General features: G+C 43.1%; 1 protein-coding gene across 2 annotated transcripts in view; it reads left to right on the top strand.

Moving 5' to 3' along the window:
• The window catches only part of CRADD (CASP2 and RIPK1 domain containing adaptor with death domain), a 75,472-nt gene extending 54,336 nt beyond the window's left edge, over nt 1-21,136 (top strand). For both annotated transcript variants that reach the window (XM_040557447.1, XM_040557456.1), the window contains one exon: nt 20,626-21,136. In XM_040557447.1, the coding sequence (XP_040413381.1) occupies nt 20,626-20,921 (296 nt within the window). In that variant the 3' untranslated portion in view covers nt 20,922-21,136. The remainder of the gene's footprint in view (nt 1-20,625) is intronic.
• The last annotated feature ends 2,094 nt before the right edge of the window (nt 21,137-23,230 follow it).

The following is a 23,230-nucleotide window of genomic DNA, read 5'->3' as shown; positions in this document are numbered from 1 at the left end:
TTGTTGGATAAAATATGTATTTCACATGCAGCTTTGGTAACCCAAGTAACTTATGAGACTTACATTCTTCCTGCTGCTGCAGTGTATTTTTTCAGAAATATCTGGTTTGAGTTGATGAATCTGAGAACTATAATCTGTATTTTTATTATGAGCTTCTTGGCACTGATATGTAATAAATTCACTTCATTACCCCATCCAAGAGAAATACTGCTAAGTTGAGGGTCATGAATGTTTCATATCAATATCCTGTCTTTAATAAATCCTGGTCACTTCTGCAAAAAATCTGTCTGCTTTATGTTTTGGGGTATTTGTGAGGAAAAATATGGAAAAATGAAATGTTTTAGTCTGCAACTTCCTTCCTTTTCAACGGCCTCTGTCTCCTTTGTTTTCCTGATGGATATTGATCGTATGTGCTCACCTCGTCCAGGCAGCAACTGCACTTGGGAGTAGGAACTGAGTCAGTCCGTCCCTCCCTGTCCAAAATGCTCTAACCACTAGCATTTTAAAGCTTACCGGAGGAAGAAGAGGTGGTTACTGGAACTGGAGCCATCTGCCCTCTGAATCCTAAATTACTTGTATATAAAGCATTGCCCCATATTAAAGAGGTTCTAGCCTAAACTCAGTCACGATGCAAAAACCTCAGGTTTAACAGGGAGGAATTGGACTGGTTATTCTCTATTTAGCTTGGATCCAGCTGCTCTCTGCCCTTACCCACCCTGTGCAGGCTGTTTCCCAATCCTGCTGGCACACGTGTTGGTCAGGACAGGGGAAAGCACAGTCACAAATGTCAAAGATTATCTGCTTTTAACAATTGCAATGATGGCAATCAAAGATCTTTCTCTGAGAACAGGCAGCGGCAAATTCTTCTGGAGGAACGCAAGAGCAGGACACAGACAGAGTGACCCTTGTGCTTATTGTTCCTGCTTTCAGTAGTCAGCAACTTCGGGACTTGTGCAAGCCGTCACTCATCTCTTCTGGGTCTGCTTCTCTGCCTGGTGGCGGTGCTTTGTGCGAGGGGGCCCGCTCACTTCAGCAAGAGCTTCCCACCCACCACATATTTTCTTGCCATGGCAGTCTGAGACCGGTAGGCTTCTGGTTTAAGGGAATAAACCGAGAAAACATACGTGATAGGAAGAGGTGCTGTGCCTGACGGGCCTCACCAGCACATGGCTAGGGCTCACCGGCACTACTGCGGAGCACATTTTAGTAGTAAGAAGCCTTCCTCAGAATAGCATTGCTTGAGCCTTGAACTTTGCTAGTGTCCCCTCTCTACCCAACGGGATGGCATCTACACTGGCACCTTGTTTGCATTTTCTTTGATTAGTTTGCATCTTGGGGACAGACAGACAACACTGGAGATGATCTGGTGACTTTGTGAGGGAATTACATACAGTGGAAGAAAAGTAGATGAAAATAAATTAAGACTGAAAAACGAAAATAAATTATTCTTATTATGGTAAGACTCGCAGGAGATGATCCTACAGGGCCCGTACTGGTGCAAAAACCTAATTCTGGAGGAGATTAAGCCATATCATTAGGTATAAGAACAGTTGTTATCTACAAAAAAACTCAAGCTATGTTCTCATAACAAATGAAAACAGAGTAGTTTCCCAAATGAGCTGTGATACCAAGATTTCAGTTTACTTTGGAAGATGCTACCAGGATGTAATTTCATAGGTGGTTTTCTGTGCTGTTATAACTTGTCAAAACACACTTCAGTTAGTCCAGTTACTGGAATCCCCTGGAGGAAAGCAGCCTTCAGAGGAATGAAAGCCACAGTTTACCGACACAAATAGTTTAACCATCTGTTGCATAATAGGGTGACTTGCTTGTTATTCCGTTGGTTTTGGTCCTATCCATACTGAAAGGTATTTGGAAGCAAAAGTCCAGACTACATTTAATGGTGTGATCTTTTTTGATGTCAGGGTAGGAAGAGGAAAGAAAAAAAGCAGGGAAGCTTAAGGAAATTCCTAATAATCCCATCCCCTCTGGGATGAAGGGGGAAGGAAGACTTGCTGTGTACGTGGAAGACAGAAGCATGATTTTGCAATTATGGTGCATGACCAAGACTCCAGAAATCCTGGCTTTTCAGCTCTGCCACAGATTTGCCTGCCGTTCTCCACTCCCCTCGACACAGGCAAAATTAAAATAATCCTGGGAGGGCCCTGGTGCCTTGCAAGGAAGGACACACATGTTTTTTTCTGCCTGATGCTGTTGCAGAATATCTGGACCCATTGCCTCTGCCAGCTTCCTATATTTCCTCACAAGAACAAGAGCAGGGTGGGTCCATATCAGGCTGTCTTGTGTGGGGACTAGAGGACGCTTCACGTGCAGTGTACATAAGAGCGTTAGCACTGCTGCGAATAGAAAGTGTCTACAGCATGCATAAACTGTCCTTGGTTTTGGGAAACAGGACAAACACCAGATATTAGAACTATTGGCCTGAAGCTCCTGACTTTATTGCTCATTGTTTGGTTTGCTTTTCAGCTCACAAAGCAATACTTTTCTACTGACTACAGCTTATCACACCGAGAATGTGCGGTGCTGTTGCAGTTGCCGTGGCAGACTTTGCTCCCAATGACACGTTCCATGTGGAAAGCAGCAATTCCACGCGCTGCAGCTAAAGGCTCGCTGAAACCTGGGAGAACAGCTGGCTTGGCTGACGGATATATATACTCTGTGATGCTGTTATTGAGTTGGGGCTGACACCATAAAATCCAGCCCATCGGTGCTTTATCACTTGTGTAGGGTTGCTGTGTTCCAGCTGCACTTTCTGGCTGAACAGTTGCTGGTGGTCTGCTGAGAAGTTACATGCGTGTGTGTGTGGTTGGGGTGTTTCCTCCGTCCGTACCTCCAGGTGTAAGGCAGATCCAGTCGTAGGGGAAAGAGTATGAGAATTGTTTGTCCCCAGACTCATCATATTTCCAAGAGCTGATATTTTTGTTGGTTTGCGTGAGCTTACTTGTGCCAGCGAAGGTTGCTGGACTTTCACTTATTTCGTGTTTTGTAGGTAGTTTTTGAGCATGAGGAAGCCAACGCCCTGCTGCTGGTTGAGGGAGGCATTGAGTTACATCTCGCAGTATCGGGAGCCCTTCTGCGTTGTGGGAAGGAAGCCTTCCCAGAGGAAGCCGTGCCGCCGGGTAGCTGCAGCATGTCCCGTGAAGACTCTGCGGGCACGGGCAGGTTGGGTCAACAGCCAAACTTTATAGGAGGTTCCCTGGCCAAATAATAATAATAATAAAAAAAAAAAAAGCAGCAGAAGGAATGAACTAAATCAGTATGTTTCCCGTCACTGTCTTTTCTGGTGCAGTCCTGCCTTACATACTTGCTACTGCAAATGAGGTCGTGGGCTTGTCTTGTGTCACAAACAGTTTTTTCGTGGCAGACTCAGTATGACCAGCGCGACAGTGCGCAGTTCTGCCCTGGTGCTGTAATTCTCTGAACTGTGGGATTTTCCAGCTGGGAATTCAGGATTTCTGCTGTACCTCAAAAAAAACCCAACCACAAAACCAAGCACCACCACCACCGTTAAAGCGGTAAGATTGTTGTAGGTAGCTAATTAAAAATTGTGTAATGGCAATTATGTAGTCTGGCTAGATATTACTCCTGAAACACGTAAAATAATAGTTTGAGGGAGAGAATTGGAGAGGAGCTATTTTTGCTTTGGTAAAGAGAGCAGCATTCTTTATTTCTGAAAACAGCCGGGGGCTGGTTTGGCAGAAAAATCTTAAACCAGCAGCCGTCGTGTGCCATCTGCTAAGACAAAGCAAGCCTTAAACAAGGTTGACTCCCGAGTAGAAACAGAGGCAGCGTGCAGTGCATGCACATGCTCACCCCTCCTCAGTGATTCTGGGATCCCAAACTTGCTCAAGCCTCTGCACATCAAAATCATTTAAGTCTGTGGTCCTGGGGACTGTGTCTTGCCCTTCGCTGGTCACTTCTGTCTCTGCCTCTCCTTCCACACGAGGGAAAGCTGCTTCGCTTTTGTCCACCCCGGTCGTCTCATAATTCACAGGGGCTTTTCTCCCTCCTTCCCTAACATGCGGAGACGGTGGGGATTACACCAGGGGTGTGTAAAGCCAACTGGCAGAAGGAAAGCATCGCAAGCTGTGCTTCCACGCTGGGCTATGGCGTGTGATTTATACATCCTAGACCCCGAAAAACATTTTTTGAAGATGCAGTTTAAGAGAAAAATTCAGGCTGACCTCTTGCCACACACAAGGCTGGGCTTTCTGATAAACAAAGCAGAGGTAGAGAGTTACCAGCTCCCTGCTGCCTTCAACTCCAAATGCCTGTGTTAGCTGGGCACTCATGTAGGAAATTTTTAATAAAAAAAATGGATTCTCAACTTCACTAAAAAAAAAAAAAAAGGAAGAAAAATGTGTCGTGGTGGAATTTTTTGTATGTTTTTTTTCCAACAGAAGCTGAGGAAATCGTTATTCTCCCTGTCGTTTTCCTTCCCACTTGAAAAAGTGGGAGGGGAAGGAGCGAAAAAGCTAGAGAAAGAAGAAAAAAAGAGAAAAGAAATTCATTGTTTAAAAGTGGGATGAGATTTTTATTACAGCAAAGCTTGCAACACACCTTTGGCGCAACGGATTCCACCCATCTGGCCAAAGTACTGCATATTGGGCCAGTATGGACTGTGTGACAGACAACTGCATCTTGCACATCTGTGATCAGGAGGGGCTGTATTCCTCGTGAAGGCACGGGGGTAGCACACTGCTGCAGCTCCAGGAGCCTTCGCCAGCCACAGCACAAGGCTGGAAAGAGAGGAGGGATGGATGAGACGGCAGGAGGTCTAAGTCAGTGCTAAAGTGGGAGACCAGAAGCAATTCACACTGTGGATTGCCTGGGAAAATCTATTACTTTGTGTAAGTGCAGACGTCAGGATTTGGCTCAAAGGTGTTTTTTCAAATTAATCTCAATGTCTTGAATTCCACTTTATGAAAAACTAAAAGCAACCGGCAGAGTGGAGGCAAGGTGCAGACTTTGAAGGATGCACGGGTAGGCTGTGGCAGTCAATCTTCTGTCGTCTTGGTGTAGCTTTTCGTGAAGGCAGCAGTTCCTTTGAGAAATGGTCGTGACAGCACCTGTGTCCACAACAAGAAGGTGCCAAAGGCCCACAGTTGCCTTAGGAAAACAAACTACCAGGGCTATTGGCGTGGGTGAAGCACTTCGCCGACCTCCATGCAGCATGACACACGTCACACAGAGGGACCGCTGGTGGTTGTGTATCAGGGCGTTACCTGCAAAGGCTGAGCAGCGGGAGGAGGCAAGGAGCAGACTACTTGTGGCAGGAATGTCTCACAGACAGGAGATATTTACAGATATCTTAATGAGTTACCGGTGGTCACTGAAGTTATATGAAACACGGTTGGGTGAAACCTCGCTGTTTCCATCCAGCAGTTTAAGTGTGGGGGAGCTCTGTGTAGAGCCTCAGCTCCATGGGTCAGAAGTGTCAGGAGGACCTGCACTGAGTAGAACTGCAAGATTGGAGCCTCAGCCTTGTAACAAAGACATGTCTCACAGAGTCTCTGTATCATTTCAGCCCTTCTAGCTCAAAGAACTACTGACCATCAGTCTGCTCCCATTGCTTATCAGTATATCACTGGAGTTTCAAATTCCAGTATTTTCAATTCCATACTTACAATGATTTGGGACAATTTATTATTTACATTTCTAGGACCTCATAAATTAAGCTTTATGGTTAAAACAGCAGAGGCATAATGGATCTCCACCAGCATCTAAAGATGGACACCTGTCAAAGCAGTCGTCATGAGCAGGAAATGGAGTGTGGATGACCTAGATTGTTCCTTACTGTCTCTCTGATCCCTTCCGATGCTTCTCCTTCTTCACCTGTGTAGGCCCGGCTCCTCAGAGTTGTTGGAACTCTCTGATGGCATCCTCTGCATACATAAATTCATACGTGCGAAGCCTTTTTCAGGGTCTAGGCCTGAGATTGAAAACTCTCCAGCACAGTGTGTGTCCTTCCTACATGCTCATATTTAATACAGTGAGGCCAGTCTCACTGGGAGTTTCCAGACAGTACAGTGTGGAAGCCATAAAATACAGTAGTTCAGATATAAGCAAGGCTAGAAGGCTGTTGGGTTAGATTTCCTGGAAAGCCTGGGATGGTGTACAAGTGAGGTAATATCTAAAACATCTTCAAATATATTTCTAAATCAAATGTTGCACAATTAAGTTAAGGCTTCAGAGGAATAAAAAGTAGAGGCAGATTTGCTTTTCTGTGGAACAGGGCAAGTGAGTCGTATTTAATGATTCCCATAGAAAAATGTGAACTTCAAATTAAAGCTACAGTTGTGTTGTCAGTCTAACAAAGTTTTATCATATTGGGACATACAGAGCTGTAGGCCCTTGCATAAAACCAGAGGAGTTCTCACCATCTCTTTCTAGCAGAGTTTTGCCTTTCCCTAGGTTTTCTCTTTCAGTCTAATAGGTATATTCATGCAGTAATTACACTTTTTCTCAGGGTCAGAGACCGATGAGCACCAGGGCTGTGCTGCAGATTGTTTCAGCTGCCTCCTGCTGTCCCTCCGTGAAGCTCTGATCTTTTCTGACAGATATTCTCAAGCTGTGTTTCTTAATGAAACTGTCTTTAAAATAGCAGTCTGTGGGGCTACAGAGCTATGATTTTTTTTTTACAGTTGTGTATCTGAAACAATTGTATATGTTGTTTGAAATTGCTTCATTAAGCTGAACACATTAGTTCCAAACATACTTCTGCTCCCTGTAGGCAGCGTGCTCCTGCAGCACTTACAGATGCAAGCATCTTTGGTTGCCTAAGTTTCTCCAGTTGCGTGTGGAAATAATTGCAAGACACAAAGAACAATATTAAAAATTCCTTGTGCTTTCCTCGCTTGCTTTATGGCAGAGGTCTGCTGAGTCAAATACTTTGTATCTGGCTTGTTTAAAGATGACTGCTGTCTTCTTGTGCTGTTATTGAGATTCTTGTCCACAGTTTCACAGCCTACCTGCACAGAATTTCCTGAAAACTCTTGAGGCTGTTTGCAGTTTTTGTCTTGAGTATCCCAACTCATTCTGGCAATTTTGGAAGTGAATACCTTCATAAATCTTTAGATGCCAAGGTGTCTGTAGCAAGAACTTTTCATGGTGTGGCTAAAGAGTTAAGACAATTTAAATACAGTATAAATAGCAGTAAATAATGTGTCTTAAAAGGCCCGAGTCAGAGGTACTTTCACATTCTTGTTGACCTCTTTCAAGTGGACAAGAAGACCTCATTTTCAATCTAAAAAAATGAATAAAGATGTTTATATAAATCAATCTTACATCTTTAGGACAGAACTCCAAGGCTTCATAATCATCTTAGAAAGTTGGGATCTCACAAACTGAGGGAAAACTGAAACATTTAAGCCAAATTTTCATCTGTCTTCTGCACTTGAACTTGTCAACTTTGCACATGAACCCTCTGTACCTGTTATTAGCATATTTATGGACACTAATGTGCAAGTGGAAGGTCAGGTTAGGTAGCAGGGCTCTGTGTAGTTTGTTACACAGTAAAGTTCGGTTCACATATGCTGATGCAGTATGTTGTATTTCCTCAAATGGAAATTTGAGGACACTTTCTCAGAATGTGTCAGCCTTGCATCTCAAAAACATTTGGTTATTCTTACTGCAACCCCCACACAAAATTAGGTAACATGTTTAGCGTGAGGCTCGAAATAGTCAGCCTTGGCTAACACCAAAACCAATTAGAAGGTCATTGCTTCGCCACGTGTTTTATTTCTGTATTAAAGTCAAGCAGTACCTAGCAGTTCCTCTGAAAAAGGAAGGAAGAGAAAAACAGTGAAGTTTGCAGTTCTAGAACGAAAATTGTCAGCATTATAAAAAGCCCTGATCTCTTTGTTTATGAGTTTGTTAACTAGAAAGATGTTTGCTTAAGATTTTTTTTTTCTTCTTTGAGATTGCTTTTCCATTTTTAACTCTAGGAGATAGCTGTCATGTCAAGAACAGTTGTGGAGCAAATAAGCAGCCCATCTTGCTTGTTCGTAGCACAGTTTCAGCTTTGGCTCCCATGGGTTACAAACATAGTTTGTATTTCTGCATCTCGGGACAGAACAGAATTGTCTAGTTTCTTGTTTTGCCTTTTGGTTTTGTTTCAATCTTACTTAGGTTAAGCATAGTTATGTAAAATTCCCAAACCAAGTAAAACAAATCTTTATGGTCTGTCTGATCTCTAAATTCCAAACCAAGTAAAACAAATCTTTTATGGTCTGTCTGATCTTCAGCCTTTTCATTTCTGATGTTAAGACATTTTTATTTCTGATTTGCTACACAAAAGCCGAAGTGACTGAAATTTTGATACTGGATCAAAATCTGGCAGTGAGTAGACTAGAAAGCTGTGAGGGAAAACATTGTTCTGTATGTGTGAGATAGGAAAATTAATCATCTGAGCACAAGGATTTTTGATGTTTATGTTTTGTATAGGAATTGTCCCACTAATACTGGCATAAATCTTATACAAATATCCCAAGTAATACACGTGTTTGCTAATAGCTTGTTTGATTTTGAACTTGCTTCAGTCGCTTTGGCAAAATACTATTTCTGAGTGAGAAAAAGAGTAATAGGGCCCACAGCCTTCAAGCACATGGCTACGGCAGTGAGTCACCTCATTACTTTCAGTACTGCCTTGGGACCTTTAATGAGCGCAGTTGGTCGGAGTGCCGTGTCCCCGGACAGCCACGAAGCACGCCGGCGAGCAAATCCTGCCGGGTATTAGATCACTACTGAGTAAGAGGGGAAAGAAATACTCACCGGCCACCCGGTCACGTAAAGTGCTCGGTGGAATAGGTCCTCTGGGTATGCAATGGCTGCACCCACTGTCCTCTTTCCATCATTTTTCCTCAAAGGGTGGTGTGCCAGTTCCCTAAATCAAATCTGTAGAAATGAAATTAAAAAGGGAGTGAATTTGATTTGCAGATACCTACGAGACTTTCATCTTTTTATTAAGAAATGTGAAATGTTCATATGTATATATATGCACATATGCACACACAGATATAATCTGACGTTTGCCTTACAGATAATTAAAAGTCCTTTGACTGTGACCTTTTAAAATTATTGTCCCATCAGTCAGCTGAAATTGCTTTTAGGCAGTACAGCTGTGTCAAACAAGTCATGAGATTCCCGATTAATTTCTCTCAAATCTTCAAGTGACTTGGCACGAGAGAGGGCCGGTTGTGATGCTGAACCTCCCACTCCTTGGAAATGCAGAGGGGCAGATGATGATACCTGAAGCTCCCCTTCCCGGCACCTGTGGAAAACCCTGCCTTGTGACTCGGGCTGCTGAAACTCGGGCTTGGCATGCCAGGCATAGCGACCGGCCGTAGCTGAGCAGTGTATTTTAGTACCAGTTTTTCTGTGGATTTTGAAATGTCAGAAACTCTACTAAAGTTCATAAGCCTTTAAGGAAAAAGGCCCTGACACAAGAAAAGGAGGGAAAAAGAAACAGGAGGGATCTAAGTCCATGTTGCTTACGGAACTTTGTGAAGTCTTTTGCCCTGTGCAAAATGTTTTAAAGAGACACTCAGCTAACCTGTTGGTAGCACTTTGTTTACTTGCTTCTCATCGGTGTAAATGATTAAATAAAATGCCAAGCAGTGAAGGATTCAGCATAATGATAGCACTGTTTTAGCTTGCTCTGCATGGCTCGTTCTATTAATATGTTTGTGGTCAGGAAGGAACGCAGTCTCACTTGGCTAAAATCTGAAACTCGGTAAAGCATAATATGTGCAGTATTAATTTTGGTTTGACACCTGCCAGGCAAAGATCTTCACCAGCCAAAGGCATTCTTCTGAACCAAGTTCCATCTGTTGTGCAGATCTTTGATTCTGATATTTCTGACTTACTGAAGCCAAAGCAAAAAGAAGAGCCAGCTCGAAGAAAAATCTCTAGGCAGAATGAACAGTTTTATCAAGGCTAAGTATAATGGCTTGTTGTCATACTTGGTTTAAGTCCTGCAAGGGAAAAATGTGTGACTGGTTGTGTTACATAACAAAACAGCCCTTAATGCTGGCAGTGTTAGTTTTGTTGTTGCAGGAGAGAAACATCTACAGCTAAGTCCAAGCGCATGATTTTATTGTTGAAATGCTGCAGTCTTTAGAAAGATTTCTTGGTAGGAAAGTTGCTGGGAAAAAAAATACTTACTTATTGTGCTCAGCAGATAAACATCCTGTAGATTCTGCTGTGGCTCTTACTTGCAAAGGAACAGCGGAATTAATACTTGCCTCAGCTCCTTGAAAGACAGCTCCAGCTATTTAAAATAAGCATTCAAGTGGTTTCTGTCACAAGAAGTTAAATTTCAATCTCCGTGACAAAAGTTGCATGATGAGTTTGTCACATAGCTGACAAAATAATCATTAATTGCTCCGGTTGTCTTTGTTTTGCACTTAGAGTGGGTGAGTTGCTCTGTCAGAGCTGCCCTGCCCACCTGGGTAAACATTTCCTTCCTATGGAACCACGAGAAGTCTACTGCAAGTATTAATGCGCTTTATGATCGTCATGGCTTCGTACAACCATCCACCGATTGTTAATTATTATTTGTGATAGTATGGAGAAGAGACTTGATTGAGGGAAATGATGGCTCTGTATGGTTCAGACTGGTAATTAATGGTTGAATGTGTCATGAGTATTATTGAACTCCACTGAATTCACTAAGAACTGCAGAGCATTCAAAATTACATAGACACTGACATGCTTTAGAATTTGATTTTCAGCATTATTTCTAGTGTTGACTCTTGGTGTGACGGATGGCATGAAAGCCAGGGACTCTTGTCTCTGCTCTATTACGCAATCAGGTAGCTTTCTGCTAGCAAATGGGTGCACCTAGCTTCCAAAAGCACGGGCACACCTGTTCTTTCCATATAACTTTTCAAGGCATATTCAGAAAAATCTTTGGCCACGATCTGAATGCTCAGTATTTGTATTTAAGCAGTTCTTCCAAATAATTCCTAAAAGCTCAGGTGTTCCTCAGAACTTTTCCATTAACTAGACGTCGCTTTTTTTAGTGTGACATTCCACGCTTGTTCATGAATTTATACCAAAGGTGTCACTGCAAGGATGCAATCATTAGCTGTGGCTTCAGTGCTGGTGCGTATGGCTTATTTACAGACAACAATATGGAAATCTATAGGAAATATCAAGCAAATTTTGCTTCCACTTCAGGTACTAGAGCAGTATCAAATCCTGCAAAAACTAAAGAAGTATGAAAACACAGTATAATTCAGTCCAATCTTGTCTGTAATGCTTAGTTAATCCAGCCTAAAAAGAGAGCAGCTATTATAACCTCTTGTGTTTGTGTTTTCTTTACACAGATATTATTTTCCTTGTATGCATCTATAGCCATCATTTTATCTGTGGAATCATTTATCTGATTTCATGGTATGCAACTGCAGAGAAATACTAGATAGGATCGTAATTCTTTCATTTTTCACACAGGACACAGAATAAAATCCACAGTATTAACTGCTGAAACTTCATCCCTGCTCTTCCCAATAAAAAGCAAATGAAAAGTGAAACGTGGATCTGTTTCAGCTTCTCAAACACAGGGGTTGCTTCCTACGGCTTGAAAAGGGTGAAAACTTAAGACAGCTTGGATTTATTTAGGGGCTTCCCTGTCAATCTGTTTAACATGGATTAAACATGGGCTGGTACTGAAGGCCATCAGTAGTACTGCAGAAATCTGTGGAAGTACAAAACGTGTAAGACACATTACAGAAACGTTCAAGAAAACTGGGCAGCTACTGGAACTGAGTAGTGAGAATACAACTGAAAACTTTTGTCACAAAATCTGAATGTTTATGTTTCAGGTTTTAGCAGTCTGTTGCCACATCCGCAGCTACTATGCAGTCATTAGCAAGTGATAAAGAATACATGAACTAGCTGCTGCTGGTATCGAGCCAAATAGGAACATCTGCATTCTCGAATTGCCTGTAAATTTACAAAATTTTATGCTGCCTTCTTTTCATACCCCAGTACCAAAAATGCATTTAATGTCACAAAGCATGGAGCTTTAGAGAGCACAAAGGAGAAGAGAGTGCCAGTGAATGAAGATATATGTACCTTTTATTGCAGTAATGCAGAATCCCAGGAGGATTTTGGCAGGAAGGAGTTGAACTTGGTACCACGGGTGGATTCTGCTTCACTTGAGGGAGACCATTTAAAGTTGCCATAGATTTGATTATTGCAAAATCATGGCCACATTTTTTTTTTCTGCATGTTGACTGCCATGGTATTAGATTCAAATTTATTTAAAATAAGACAGAGAACTTCCTATCTTGTAGTGCAAGTTTAAAAAAACAGCACGATGTGGAAGAACACAGCCAATCTTAATAATTTATATTTACTTTCATTTTGATTAGTGTCTTTGATAATTTAATTATGAGAAGTGGAAATGTAAATTACCATAATAGAAGTACACTTATGCTAAGTGTATTTTATGATCCGTAATTGACAGAGGTTGGATTTTATACATACACATTCTGTATATTAATGACTATGTGGATTCATCAGACCACAAATTATCAATTTACAGAAACTTTAAAATCCTTCAGTTGTGAAGCATACCTATGGCATACACTCAACATAAAATTCTCTGTCAATTTCGTTTTGCTGTATGTTGTCAGTGGAAAAAATGTGCAGCATTCTACCGTTGGTTTATTTTTTTTTAAATGTGCTTATGGTACAGGTTCCATTCTGTAGTTCAGTCTGAGTATTTAATTGACCAAGATTTGATTTTGATTGCATTAGAGGCGATAGATAGTATTTATTCTGGATTTATACAGGCATTCTTGGGAAGCTAATTGGACCTGTTGTTCCTGCAAAGGTGTAGGTTTTCCATCCCTAGGATTTTCCCATGTTGATTCAGTTTTGTGGAGGGAGAGGGAGTTCCCAAGCAGGGATAAGCGTATACTTGGCAGTCATCATTAAATGGTGTCCTCTGATATACTCAAATGGGTTGAAAGAGGTAGGCATGGCTGTCTCTTTGGTAGTGAGCAGAAACATACAGAGGAGGCAACAAGCACAGAGGAGTGGAACAATGACCACAGTCTGCGAACTTGACAGAGAAACAGCTGCACACATGCTAAAAGCAGAAGGCTATACATCTTCTCTAAGTCATTTTAATCTTTTTCTGTAAATTATTTTAATCTGAGCGTATTAACCCTATGTACAGAAAGATATCTATAATGGGGTCAGCTGTCAGTGTTCAGGTTTTACAGGGTATGGTTCCGCTTTTCTTGCTCCCTGGTAAAACACTTTTTGATCCCCAGTGACACCAGGAGGTGGACCATAGTGGTTTTCAATATACTTTGGATGGGTTGCATGATCCATGTTGTTCACAGAGTTATAGAAAAAATAGCTCTACAGTGATATATGGAAGAGAAATATTTTTCCACGTTCCCTGGAGCATGATTATTTGGAGCTGTTACAAAACACCAGTGTTCTCTTCCCTGCCTTTGAATCAGTCTGGTGTTTAATTAGCAGCAACAAGAAGAAAAACAACACCCAAATTATACAGCAGGGGTTGGTTTCTGGATAGTCTGTTCTACTTTTTTTACTGATCAGTGATTTGAGCTAGTTTCTCATGTTAAATGGGTCCTGAATCAGACCTTCTGAAGTTCACAACAAGGAAATAACGTTATGGTGCTTCATTACCATTTTTAATTTGCACAGGACAGAATAAGCGCTGCAGTCCCCACGCAGTGCTGCCAAATGCTGTATATCTAGCATGATACTTTCCCATTTGGCACTCCAGCCATCCATTGCCGCAGGTTGGCTTAGTGCTGGTGAATTTGGATGTGCTGTGTGAGGAGGGCAGGCATTTGCCTGCGTTCCGCCTGTTAGAACAGGGCTGGGAGGGAACAGCTGAAGAAGAAAGCAGAAGAGCAGCGCACAAAAGGAGGCCCACTGTCACCACCCATCCCCTTTTCTAGCAAATCCAGCCAACCCACCCCCTGCAGTTATCTAGCAGTTAACCTGTTTTTTCCACCCTTCTCACCATCACCACCTTCACCTTCTGGTCTTTGACTTCAGTGAATTACAGCACCCACTGGGAGCCCTCAAGACTTGTAATCTCTTTCCCTTTTATCCAGGGTCTCTGGCAGCTCATGAGGGGCTGCAGCTCTCTGAAGTCTCAGCTCTCTCCTTTACCAGGGGCGTTACACAGTCACCTTCCAATTCAGGTTCTGCAACCCCACCTCAGTGCTCTTGAAAGCTTGTCCCAACCTGATCCTCCAAGTGCTGTTCTGCTTCACGACAGACCCAGTTTGGCTGTTGTGCTCGGGCCAAGGGGATTACACTTTAAAGCGAATCTACATGGTTATACGCAAGTTGTTTGCTACTATGACATTTAGTCATTAAACGATTTCTGGAACATAACACACCTGCCAAAATACACAGCACACAGTCTGGCAACCACGGTCATGCCCGTTCAGTATCCAGCACTGTGTCCGTGGTTCATACTAGTTGAGTAAGTGTGCTGCACTCGGAAGTGGCTGGAGGGAAGCAGAGGCTGGCACAAATTCTTCATTATATGTGTTTTCCTTTAGCTGAAGAGCTCCAAATGTGACTGGCTGCTGGCGCATCAGTGATGATTGTTCTGTGGAGTGTTGTTGCTGGGAGCTCCCAACATCTTTGGTGCGGTTTCCTACTGTATTGCTTACAGTGCTCTCCTCTTCTGAGGGCCATTGTGTGTATGTGTCTACCCCTAGGAGCTTCTAAATCTGTTGGCCAACTTCAGGAAGCCTGCCTAGATGCTGTTGTGGAGAGAATTGATTTCATGAAGTTCTTGAGAATTAGTAGGCAGCTGGAGAGGCCCTGTGAGGAATGTGGCTGAAGCAGGAGTCAGTCAGCTGAAGGACTCACACCTGGGGTGAACAAGGCTTCTTGGGTTGTTGCTTGTGGGACTGCTTGCTCTAACTTTAGCACTTCTCAGGGAAGAAATGTACTCCAGATGCCAGGAAAGTTGATTAAAGAGGACTCTGAAATGCTTGCTTTGAACTGTTTAGATATTATGAGCTGGTTCTGGTTGGGGGGTCAAGTGAAAAATGTTAGGGACTTGAGTCCAGATCAGTGAAGGACTCCGTACACCTACCAACAGGAGATGCTGAGGCCAGATGCATACCTAAGAAACTACTCCTTTCTGCAGTCTCATTCCCAGCTGTGCAAAATTTGAAGTCCAGAATCACCTGCCTGTGATGTGATAATACAATAATTAGAGCGTTTGCCTAGCATTGTTTCAGCCAACAACTCTTGCATTCAATTTTGCTGTGTCTCAGCATACCCCTTTCTTCCCAGGAGAGTTTTCTCTCTCTCCACCAGGCTCCATTCTGGAGGCTAAGGAGTGTTCTTGACCCTTCCCAGGGAAATCTTTCTATTTTTTGCTGGAATGATTTATCTGGAGAAAGGAAATGAAGTGGAGCATGTCTGTGCATCTCGGCATTAGGATGTACAGCTCAGAGAGATCAGGTCTCCTTCTTCCTTCTTATCCAGTGAGTGTGTACGTGGTCATTTTAATAGATAAAATACAGAGGCGGTGCTGGGAGAAGAAACCAGTCCCCAGAACCTCCTTTCCCAAGGGGCAGATTTACCAGCAGTTATTAGATAACAAGTGGGCCATGTTATCCCTGGCTCCCTAATGGTATCCTGAACTGCTATGGAGTTGTCCTCACAGGATTAGGTTGTAGCTGACTGGGACTTTTTCATCACTTTGGATTCAGGTACATTATTTCCATCAAAGTACCTTTTACATAGCAGATGGCAAAAGCCAGAAAGTCTTTTTATTTTTTTTTCCTTGCGTTACATCATTACATCATGTAAAAATGAATTGACTGCATAAGGGAGGAAGATCTCTGAAACTCTTACAGATGCTTTTTGCCACACACAGAGAAGCCATACTGCCATAAAGGAGAGTGCTTTGTACAAAACCGTAAGGCATTTTGGGCTGCTGGCGGTTCTGAGGAATCAGCTGGGTACTTTGCAGATCACCCAAAAATGCCTTGATGCTTTTCGCTGCTGTGCCCTATGCTGGAGCCAAGCTCATTTGCTCCCTGCTGAGTTCCGTCGATATCGAGAGCAAGTCAGTTCCTTGATGCTGATAAAGATTTTTCAGTGGCTCAAGACAGCCATCAGCTGAGATGATCTCAGGTTTTCTTGTCACCTAGATGGTGATGAGAAAAGCAAAAAAAAAAAAAAAAAAGTGAAAAAAAAGTTTTTAAGTGATTCAAAGCCCATTTTTCACTGGACTTTATGTTACATCTTCTCACTTCTGCCAAAGTGGGGCAAGCTGGAGTGAGTTCCTTTTCCACCCCCCTGACTGTTACAACATCTTGTAGTCTCATGCTGGAAGCTGGAAATGTCCTGAAGGAAAAGAAATGCAGAAGTGGCAACCAGATGCCTTTGCCCCAGACATATCTTTGGTATCTGGGTTACTCTGTTTTGTCTGGTCCATATCTGTGATAATTTCTATTTATATCCAGGTCTGTTTCCTGTCCACGCTCACCAGCATGGCCGTATCTCCCTGTCTGTGCAGTGGTCTGGAAGCACACGTACACACAGGCCAGAAGTAGTTTTTTTCAACTGGGACAGATGGGATAAAGGTTTAGGGTGGATGAGCTTCCTTGAACAGCTAGAGCTGGCGGCAAGGAGCAGGTGGAGAAGGGGAGAAACCTGTTCCTTCGTGCTGCGACTTCAAACAGAGGGAGCCACAGTTCTTTCTCTGGGTCTGTTCCTACTACAAAACTAGGGTGAATAACATCCCCCCTGCTTCCAGCCCTGAGAAGGGTGCTTTTCATGGTTCCAGTGTTGCTCCAGCAATCTGGCAGGCAGACCCAGGTCAGCTCGCTCCCCAGCAAAGAGCTGTCAGCTCGCCGTTTCTCAGGCGCTTGGTGGTTTTGGTGTGAGCAGCAGCAGGCTGGGCTCCCTCTCTCCACAGCACGCAGCCGTGGCACTTCACAGCACAGACCATGTCCACAGCTGTTGTGGTCTTTCAGTTGGTGTGCTCACCAGAGGTAGAAACGCTGCGAATGATCTTCCCAGGGAAACCCTTCATCACCTGCCAGGTCCCTGTGTAAGACACTCTTCAGAGCACTGCAGCAAGCCTGATAAGAAACAGGCAGCCCAGTGGATGCCATTCAGTTCATCTATCCCCAGGCCCCATTTCTTCCAACAGTGTGGAACAAATTCTCTGACCCTAAGCCTGCGTCTATTTTGTCATGTACATCTTCACAGGGGATCCACCGAAAGCTAGAAGAGCTTCGGATTTATGCAAATTGATGTCTTGGTTTCCTAAAAGTAGTTCTCAAATGTAGTTGGAGGATCTGCATAATTGAAACTTTTTCTATAATCTTGCTGCCTCCCTCAGCCTGTTCCTGACCAATGCAGATTATAAGTGAGGGTCTATAGTAAAAATAACTTTAAAAAGCCGTCTTTAATGTTTTTGCAGTGTGTCCAAAGCAGCTTGGGTGCTGAGGACTGAAAATGTGTTTCCCTTTTACCTGAAATGCCCTTGTGTTTATTAAATTAAGAGTGTTATTAGTCCTAGATCATATCCGAACCTTTATATGATTTTGCATTTGCCATAACGAAATGGTCTCACTAAATATTTCAGTATGCCTCTAAATAATGTTACCTGTCATGTAATACTTGTCTGGGGTTTTTCTCAGTGACTTTGTATGGGAGCTGAAAAAGAGCTATCACAGAAAATAAAATGGGCCTAAAATAACAGGCCTTTGTATTAAATTTAACATTTGGCTTCTGTCCCAGAATTTTCTGCATCCATATTAGAATCAGATGCTAGCTCAAGATGAAAAGATTTCCTGGATGGTTTTTATTCTTATTCTTATTAAAGGGCTGATAACAGGCTGAAGGCAAGATACTTGTTGTAGTAAAAAATCTGCCTGATATCAAAGGCTGGATGGACAAGCTGACATGTATTGTTGTTAGGCCTCCCTGCTTGATCATATTTCAGTACCATAAAATCGTTCTGCTGGACGTAAAAATTCCAGTGTGAGAGCAAAAGGCTCAGGCTGGCAGGTCATACTCCTTGGGGCACAGGGCTTCTGCCTAGTAGCTGACCATGGGGCAGCACGGGCAGCTGTAGGCCACGGGGCCTTGTCTTCACAGGCGTATCTGTTCCAGTGCCTGCGGATAAGGCCTGAGGAGATCGGGTGTTCCTGAGCTCTGTGACATGGCCTGGGGCCGCCATCCCGGCACGCACCCTCGTGTCTCATGATCCATTGAGGCCAAAGGGTGGCCTCGATGCTCAGCCTTTGCTGTCGTAGCTGGGACAGCCTGGGCTGTCTCGGTGACCTGTGGGGAAAGCGGTGCGTCCTGTGCCCTGCTCCCAAACCAGCCGCTGCCCCAGTTCCTTTGGCAATCCAGAGACAAAGATCAAAGTGGCCGGGGTTAGTCCCGGCAGGCAGCTCAGCCGCACACAGCTGCTCGCTCACTGTCCCCTGGTGGGATGGGGGAGAGAATCAGCAAGCTAAAAGTGCGAGAACTCACAGGTTGAGACAAGGACAGATCAGTGGGTAAAGCAGAAGCCGTGCACAAGCAAAGCAAACCAAGGAACCCATTCGCTGCTTCCCATCGGCAGGCAGGTGCCCAGCCACTTCCAGAAAAGCAGGGCTCGTCACGCAGAGCGGTTCCTTGGGAAGACAAATGCCATCACTCCCAGCGTCGCCCCTTCCTCCTTCTTTACCCCAGCTTTATTGCTGAGCATGGCGCCACACGGTGTGGGACATCCCTCTGGTCAGCCTGGGCCAGCTGTCCTGGCTGTGTCCCCTCCCAGCTCCTGGTGCTCCCCCAGCCCCTCGCTGGCAGGGCAGCGCGAGGAGCAGGACCGGCCTTGGCTCTGTGCGAGCACTGCTCTGCAACAACTGAAACCATCCATGTGTTATCACCACTATTTTCATCAAAAATCCCAAACACAGCACTGCGTGAGCCTCTATGAAGAAAAATAACTCTATCCCAGCCAAAACCATGACACCTAGATGCTCTTCAGAAAGCAATTTTGCCTTTACTCACAGCATCTCTGTGCAGCACTCATGTATGATTGGGCTCAAGCAGTACAAATGTTCACAGGCACTGGGTATTCTATGCAAAATCATTTTGTTTTTTGAGGAAATGAAGGAGTGGTACTTTCAGGTGTTGCTGCTCTGCTGTGGCAGAGACTGTGAGCATGGTATAGGAGCTATAAATTAGATTTTGCAGAGCAGCTCTTCTGGAGGGAGGCTGCTGCTTTGGATTGGCAGGCTATAATTAGCATTTTCCTGAGGATATTTTTGCTCTGTTTTGACGCAGTATCTTCAGTGACAAAAGCAGAGTAGCAATTGCAGCCAGCATTGACCGTTCATTTCAGCTTGTGATCTCAAAAGGTATCGGAGACTGAAAATGTTTTACAGATACGCTGCCTTTCTAAATGCACCTTTTTAAAGCAACTGGTCTGTGGTTTGAATTTGCAGGCAGAGAACCATTTCACCAGTGCTGGGTGTTTACAGCATCGACGTCAACATCTGAGCTTATACCCAGCGATCCTTTTATAGTCAACGGAGAGAAATGTGCATTTTCAGGGGAGCAATTCATCTGGTCTATTTTAGACATCTTCTTTCCGATGAAATGGATCGTCTCCTAGAAGAGCCTGTTTCTCCCCTTAGCAATAATTAATCATAGCACGATGAGTTCAGGAGGGGCTATCTATAGTTGGGTGGGATGGAACCCTTGCAGCATATTTCTGAATAGCACTGTCGTCTCACTCTGCTATTAACACTTTTTTAATTAATTTGGTTTGTTTGTTTGTTGTTTTTGAAATGACCAGATTGCCATAGCAAAGAGATCACTTGTATTTTTAAGAAATACTTGGCTCGGTACCTAGGAGATTTTTTTACCGATGATAATTACAGCTACATTTATGCTTTATTTTGGGAAATGGTGTTGACGGCTTGTTCATATGGGTTCACCTGAACCATGCTTATCAGTTTATTCAAATAAAAGAAGAAAAAAAACAAAGATGGATTTGCCATATATAAGAGGGCACAAAGGGGAATATATTCTGGTAAGTAGCGTCTTAGGAGACAAAAATTTCTTGTGAACAGCCATCAGCAAAAAAATGGGGCAATACCTGGTAACTAAGGAATCAATTATTTGTGAAGTATATAAACAGAGTCACACGACAGGAGCAATAAGGTATTGTCATTTGTCACTGTTTCATACTCGTACAACCAGACTGATTTTCAGAAGGTGCTGACTGCTGGAAGCACGTTCCTTTTAAACCTTTCTTGTTCACTACCCCAAAATCTATAATTACTTTTGAAAGTCTTGGCTTCAGAGTAGAATTCTGGTATCTGGATTCTTGACATTCAGAAGCTCCAGGCTCTCTAATAAGGTCCATTGAGCATTAGTTTTCCTCTAATTAATCTTCTGGTTGATTATGTAATTCATTTTTCTGGTTGAGTGTGCATTCTGTTTCTCTAGTTAATTAATTCTTTCACCTCAGCTTTGCTTATTCTCTCCTTTGTCAAGGTTTTACATTAATATCTGCAGCATTGCCTAGAGACGTGTATGCATATTCTTTTTCTTTTTTTTTTACAGACATAACTGAAATTGCACCACGTATTTTGAAGAGCTCACCAACAGATCAGCAGATGAACAAGCTTGCAAAGAGACTGGGACCTGAATGGGAGCATATTGTTCTGTGCCTGGGTTTGTCCCATACTGACATCTATCGATGTAAAGTCAATCACCCTCACAATGTGCAGTCACAGATTGTAGCAGCATTTGTCCTGTGGAGACAGCGTTTTGGGAAAAAAGCAACAATCCAAAGTCTGCAAGCCAGTCTGATGGCAGAAGAAGTGGATCCTTCTGTGATACAGTACATGCTCGAGTGAAGCCTTGCTTTGGGAGCTTTCACACACTTTGCTAAATTAAATACAGAGGATTCACTGAGATGTATTGAAGATCTGGTGCACCAAACTGGAAGAACTGGGATTGAGAACTGTGATTTTATTAAGCTTATACATTCCAGTTTTCTGTGGCATCTTGTGATTTATAATTCCTTTCATGCCAGATTAATTTTTAGCAGGCATTAAAAAATGGATCACTCTTTCCTGTTCGCTTTTGTACTATTCCAACGGGGATATAAGGTGACACTTAAAGTCCTTGCAAGCAGGAGGCCCTGCCTGCAGTGAGTTCAGCAAGGTTTCTGGTTTCATTGCGGGCGCAACACTTGGTTTAACCTATATTCTGGACTGTGTAGGAGCCTTTTTTTACTGCTGTTCCGTGCTAGTTCCCTGATATCCCAGTAAGAAATGAGAATAATCACTGTTACTAATTTAACAATTTTATAACAGTTATTGCAGGTGGCCCATTTCACATTTGTTGAAGTTTTAGCACATACAGTTTTTTGCTAGGGTAGATGGCTGCCACCTTAGTCTACCTTTGAAACTGGCCCCAAGCGGAAGTAACGGGAACATGGCATGCCTGTGAGGTTTTTTCCCATTATTATTTAATGGATGTAGGTTTCTCCAAGGAGGCAGGCACTGTGCTTGTATGCTGTCTCTAAGCATAGCGTGGGTGGGGAACTCTCTGGAAAGATATGCAGCAGAAAAGTGATCACAGGATGGGCAGGGGATGGTAAACAGGGCAAGAAGGTGCCTATGAAATGACTTCTAGGTTGTCTATGTTTATCTCAGCTAATAAACTGGAAGATAAGCTGATGTCCAAGGCGTCTTTGCAGTATGGTATATATCCAGGAGTGGCCAGCTGCTCTCTGAGACCTGATGATAAGAGGCTGAGTGAATTTAAATTCTTTCTGGACACTTTACTGTACCTTAAATTAGGAACAAAGTTTGGATGCACGGTTTCCAGGTCTATTTATGAGCAAGTTCTGGTAGACCATTTAATCTATACAGAGTCATTGCCAGATAAATTCCCATCTTATAGGATCTGCCCCATATAATTTAACAGATTAACAGCCTTGTCAGAATTCTATGCTAGAGAAAGAATGAGCCTTTTTGCCTTTTTTCTAAAAATTCTTCTTCTACACAGATTTTTGAAGAGTTTTCCTGAAGATGGGAAATTAGGAAAGACAAAGAAATTTTAAGGACATCCTGCCTGCAGTGTATTTCAGAAGCATGGAAACAGAGAACATATCCTGGCAGGATCAGTTCTCCTGCAGGTCCTGAAGCAATCTGATGGTATTTTAGTCTTCTGTATACAGATCTGACCTTCAGTAAATCATGATCCTGTTATACCTCACTCAGATCTTAACTAATTATATCCTATTGCAACTACTTACAGAGTTTAAGTCTATCAAGAAGTCCAAAATAAACAATAAACAATTTAGGCCTTGTTATTTATTTATTTTACTATTTCACGATGCTTTAATGCCAGCATATACTTTTTGTTGAAAACCATCCTAGAGCAGGTGTAGAGACATCTCACAAATTCATATAGACAAGGCTCGGAGCAGGGGATGTGAGAACTCTGAACCTGTTCTGCTGGGACTTAAGCGGTAGTGTGACTGGCACGTTAGGGAAGAGGGGCAAAGCAGTGTCAGTGGCAGCAGCTTGGAGGAACAAAAGCTGGAAATGGGGAGCAGGAGAAACTACTAAAAGCCTGACTTACAGGAGAAAGCTCCCCATCACGTAAATGCAAATACCTTATCGTGTTCTGAGCCAGCACGGCCCTGGTCTGAACACAAAGGGGTGGCCAAGGGAGCCATCCCCAGTTAAACTAGCCTGAACACAGTGCTCGGGAATAGGACCAGTCCCGGCAGTAAAGCAGTGTAATAGTGGGTGTGCTCACAGGCCCTGGTACTTTCTTCTTTAGATTAACTTTGGATTTTACTTTCTTCTTTTGCAAGACCAATGTCAGATTGCCCATATAGAGCATTTTTAAGAAAATAGTTTGGAGTAGGTATGAAATCTTATGCCAAAGAAGCCTTCCTAACAAGTAAGGTATCCTTCCAGGTATCTAATATGGACCACTGGAAGCTTGATGGGTCACTATCATAACGGGCAATTTCTCCATAGTCTTTAAACTGGTCTTTAAATGGGCTAAATTCTGCATCCCAGCAGTGGTACTGAAATGACAAGAGCCGGGACTAGACAAGGAATTTAAAACCTGGTCTCTCGTATTGTAGAACAAAGCGCTGAATTCATAATTTATAGTTACTTTCACATTCCCAGGCCCTAAA

Source organism: Cygnus olor, chromosome 1, assembly GCF_009769625.2.
Source record: "Cygnus olor isolate bCygOlo1 chromosome 1, bCygOlo1.pri.v2, whole genome shotgun sequence".
NCBI classification, from domain to species: Eukaryota; Metazoa; Chordata; class Aves; order Anseriformes; family Anatidae; genus Cygnus; species Cygnus olor.
Note: the sequence above shows the minus strand (reverse complement) of the source record. Positions and strands in the feature narration are given on the sequence as shown.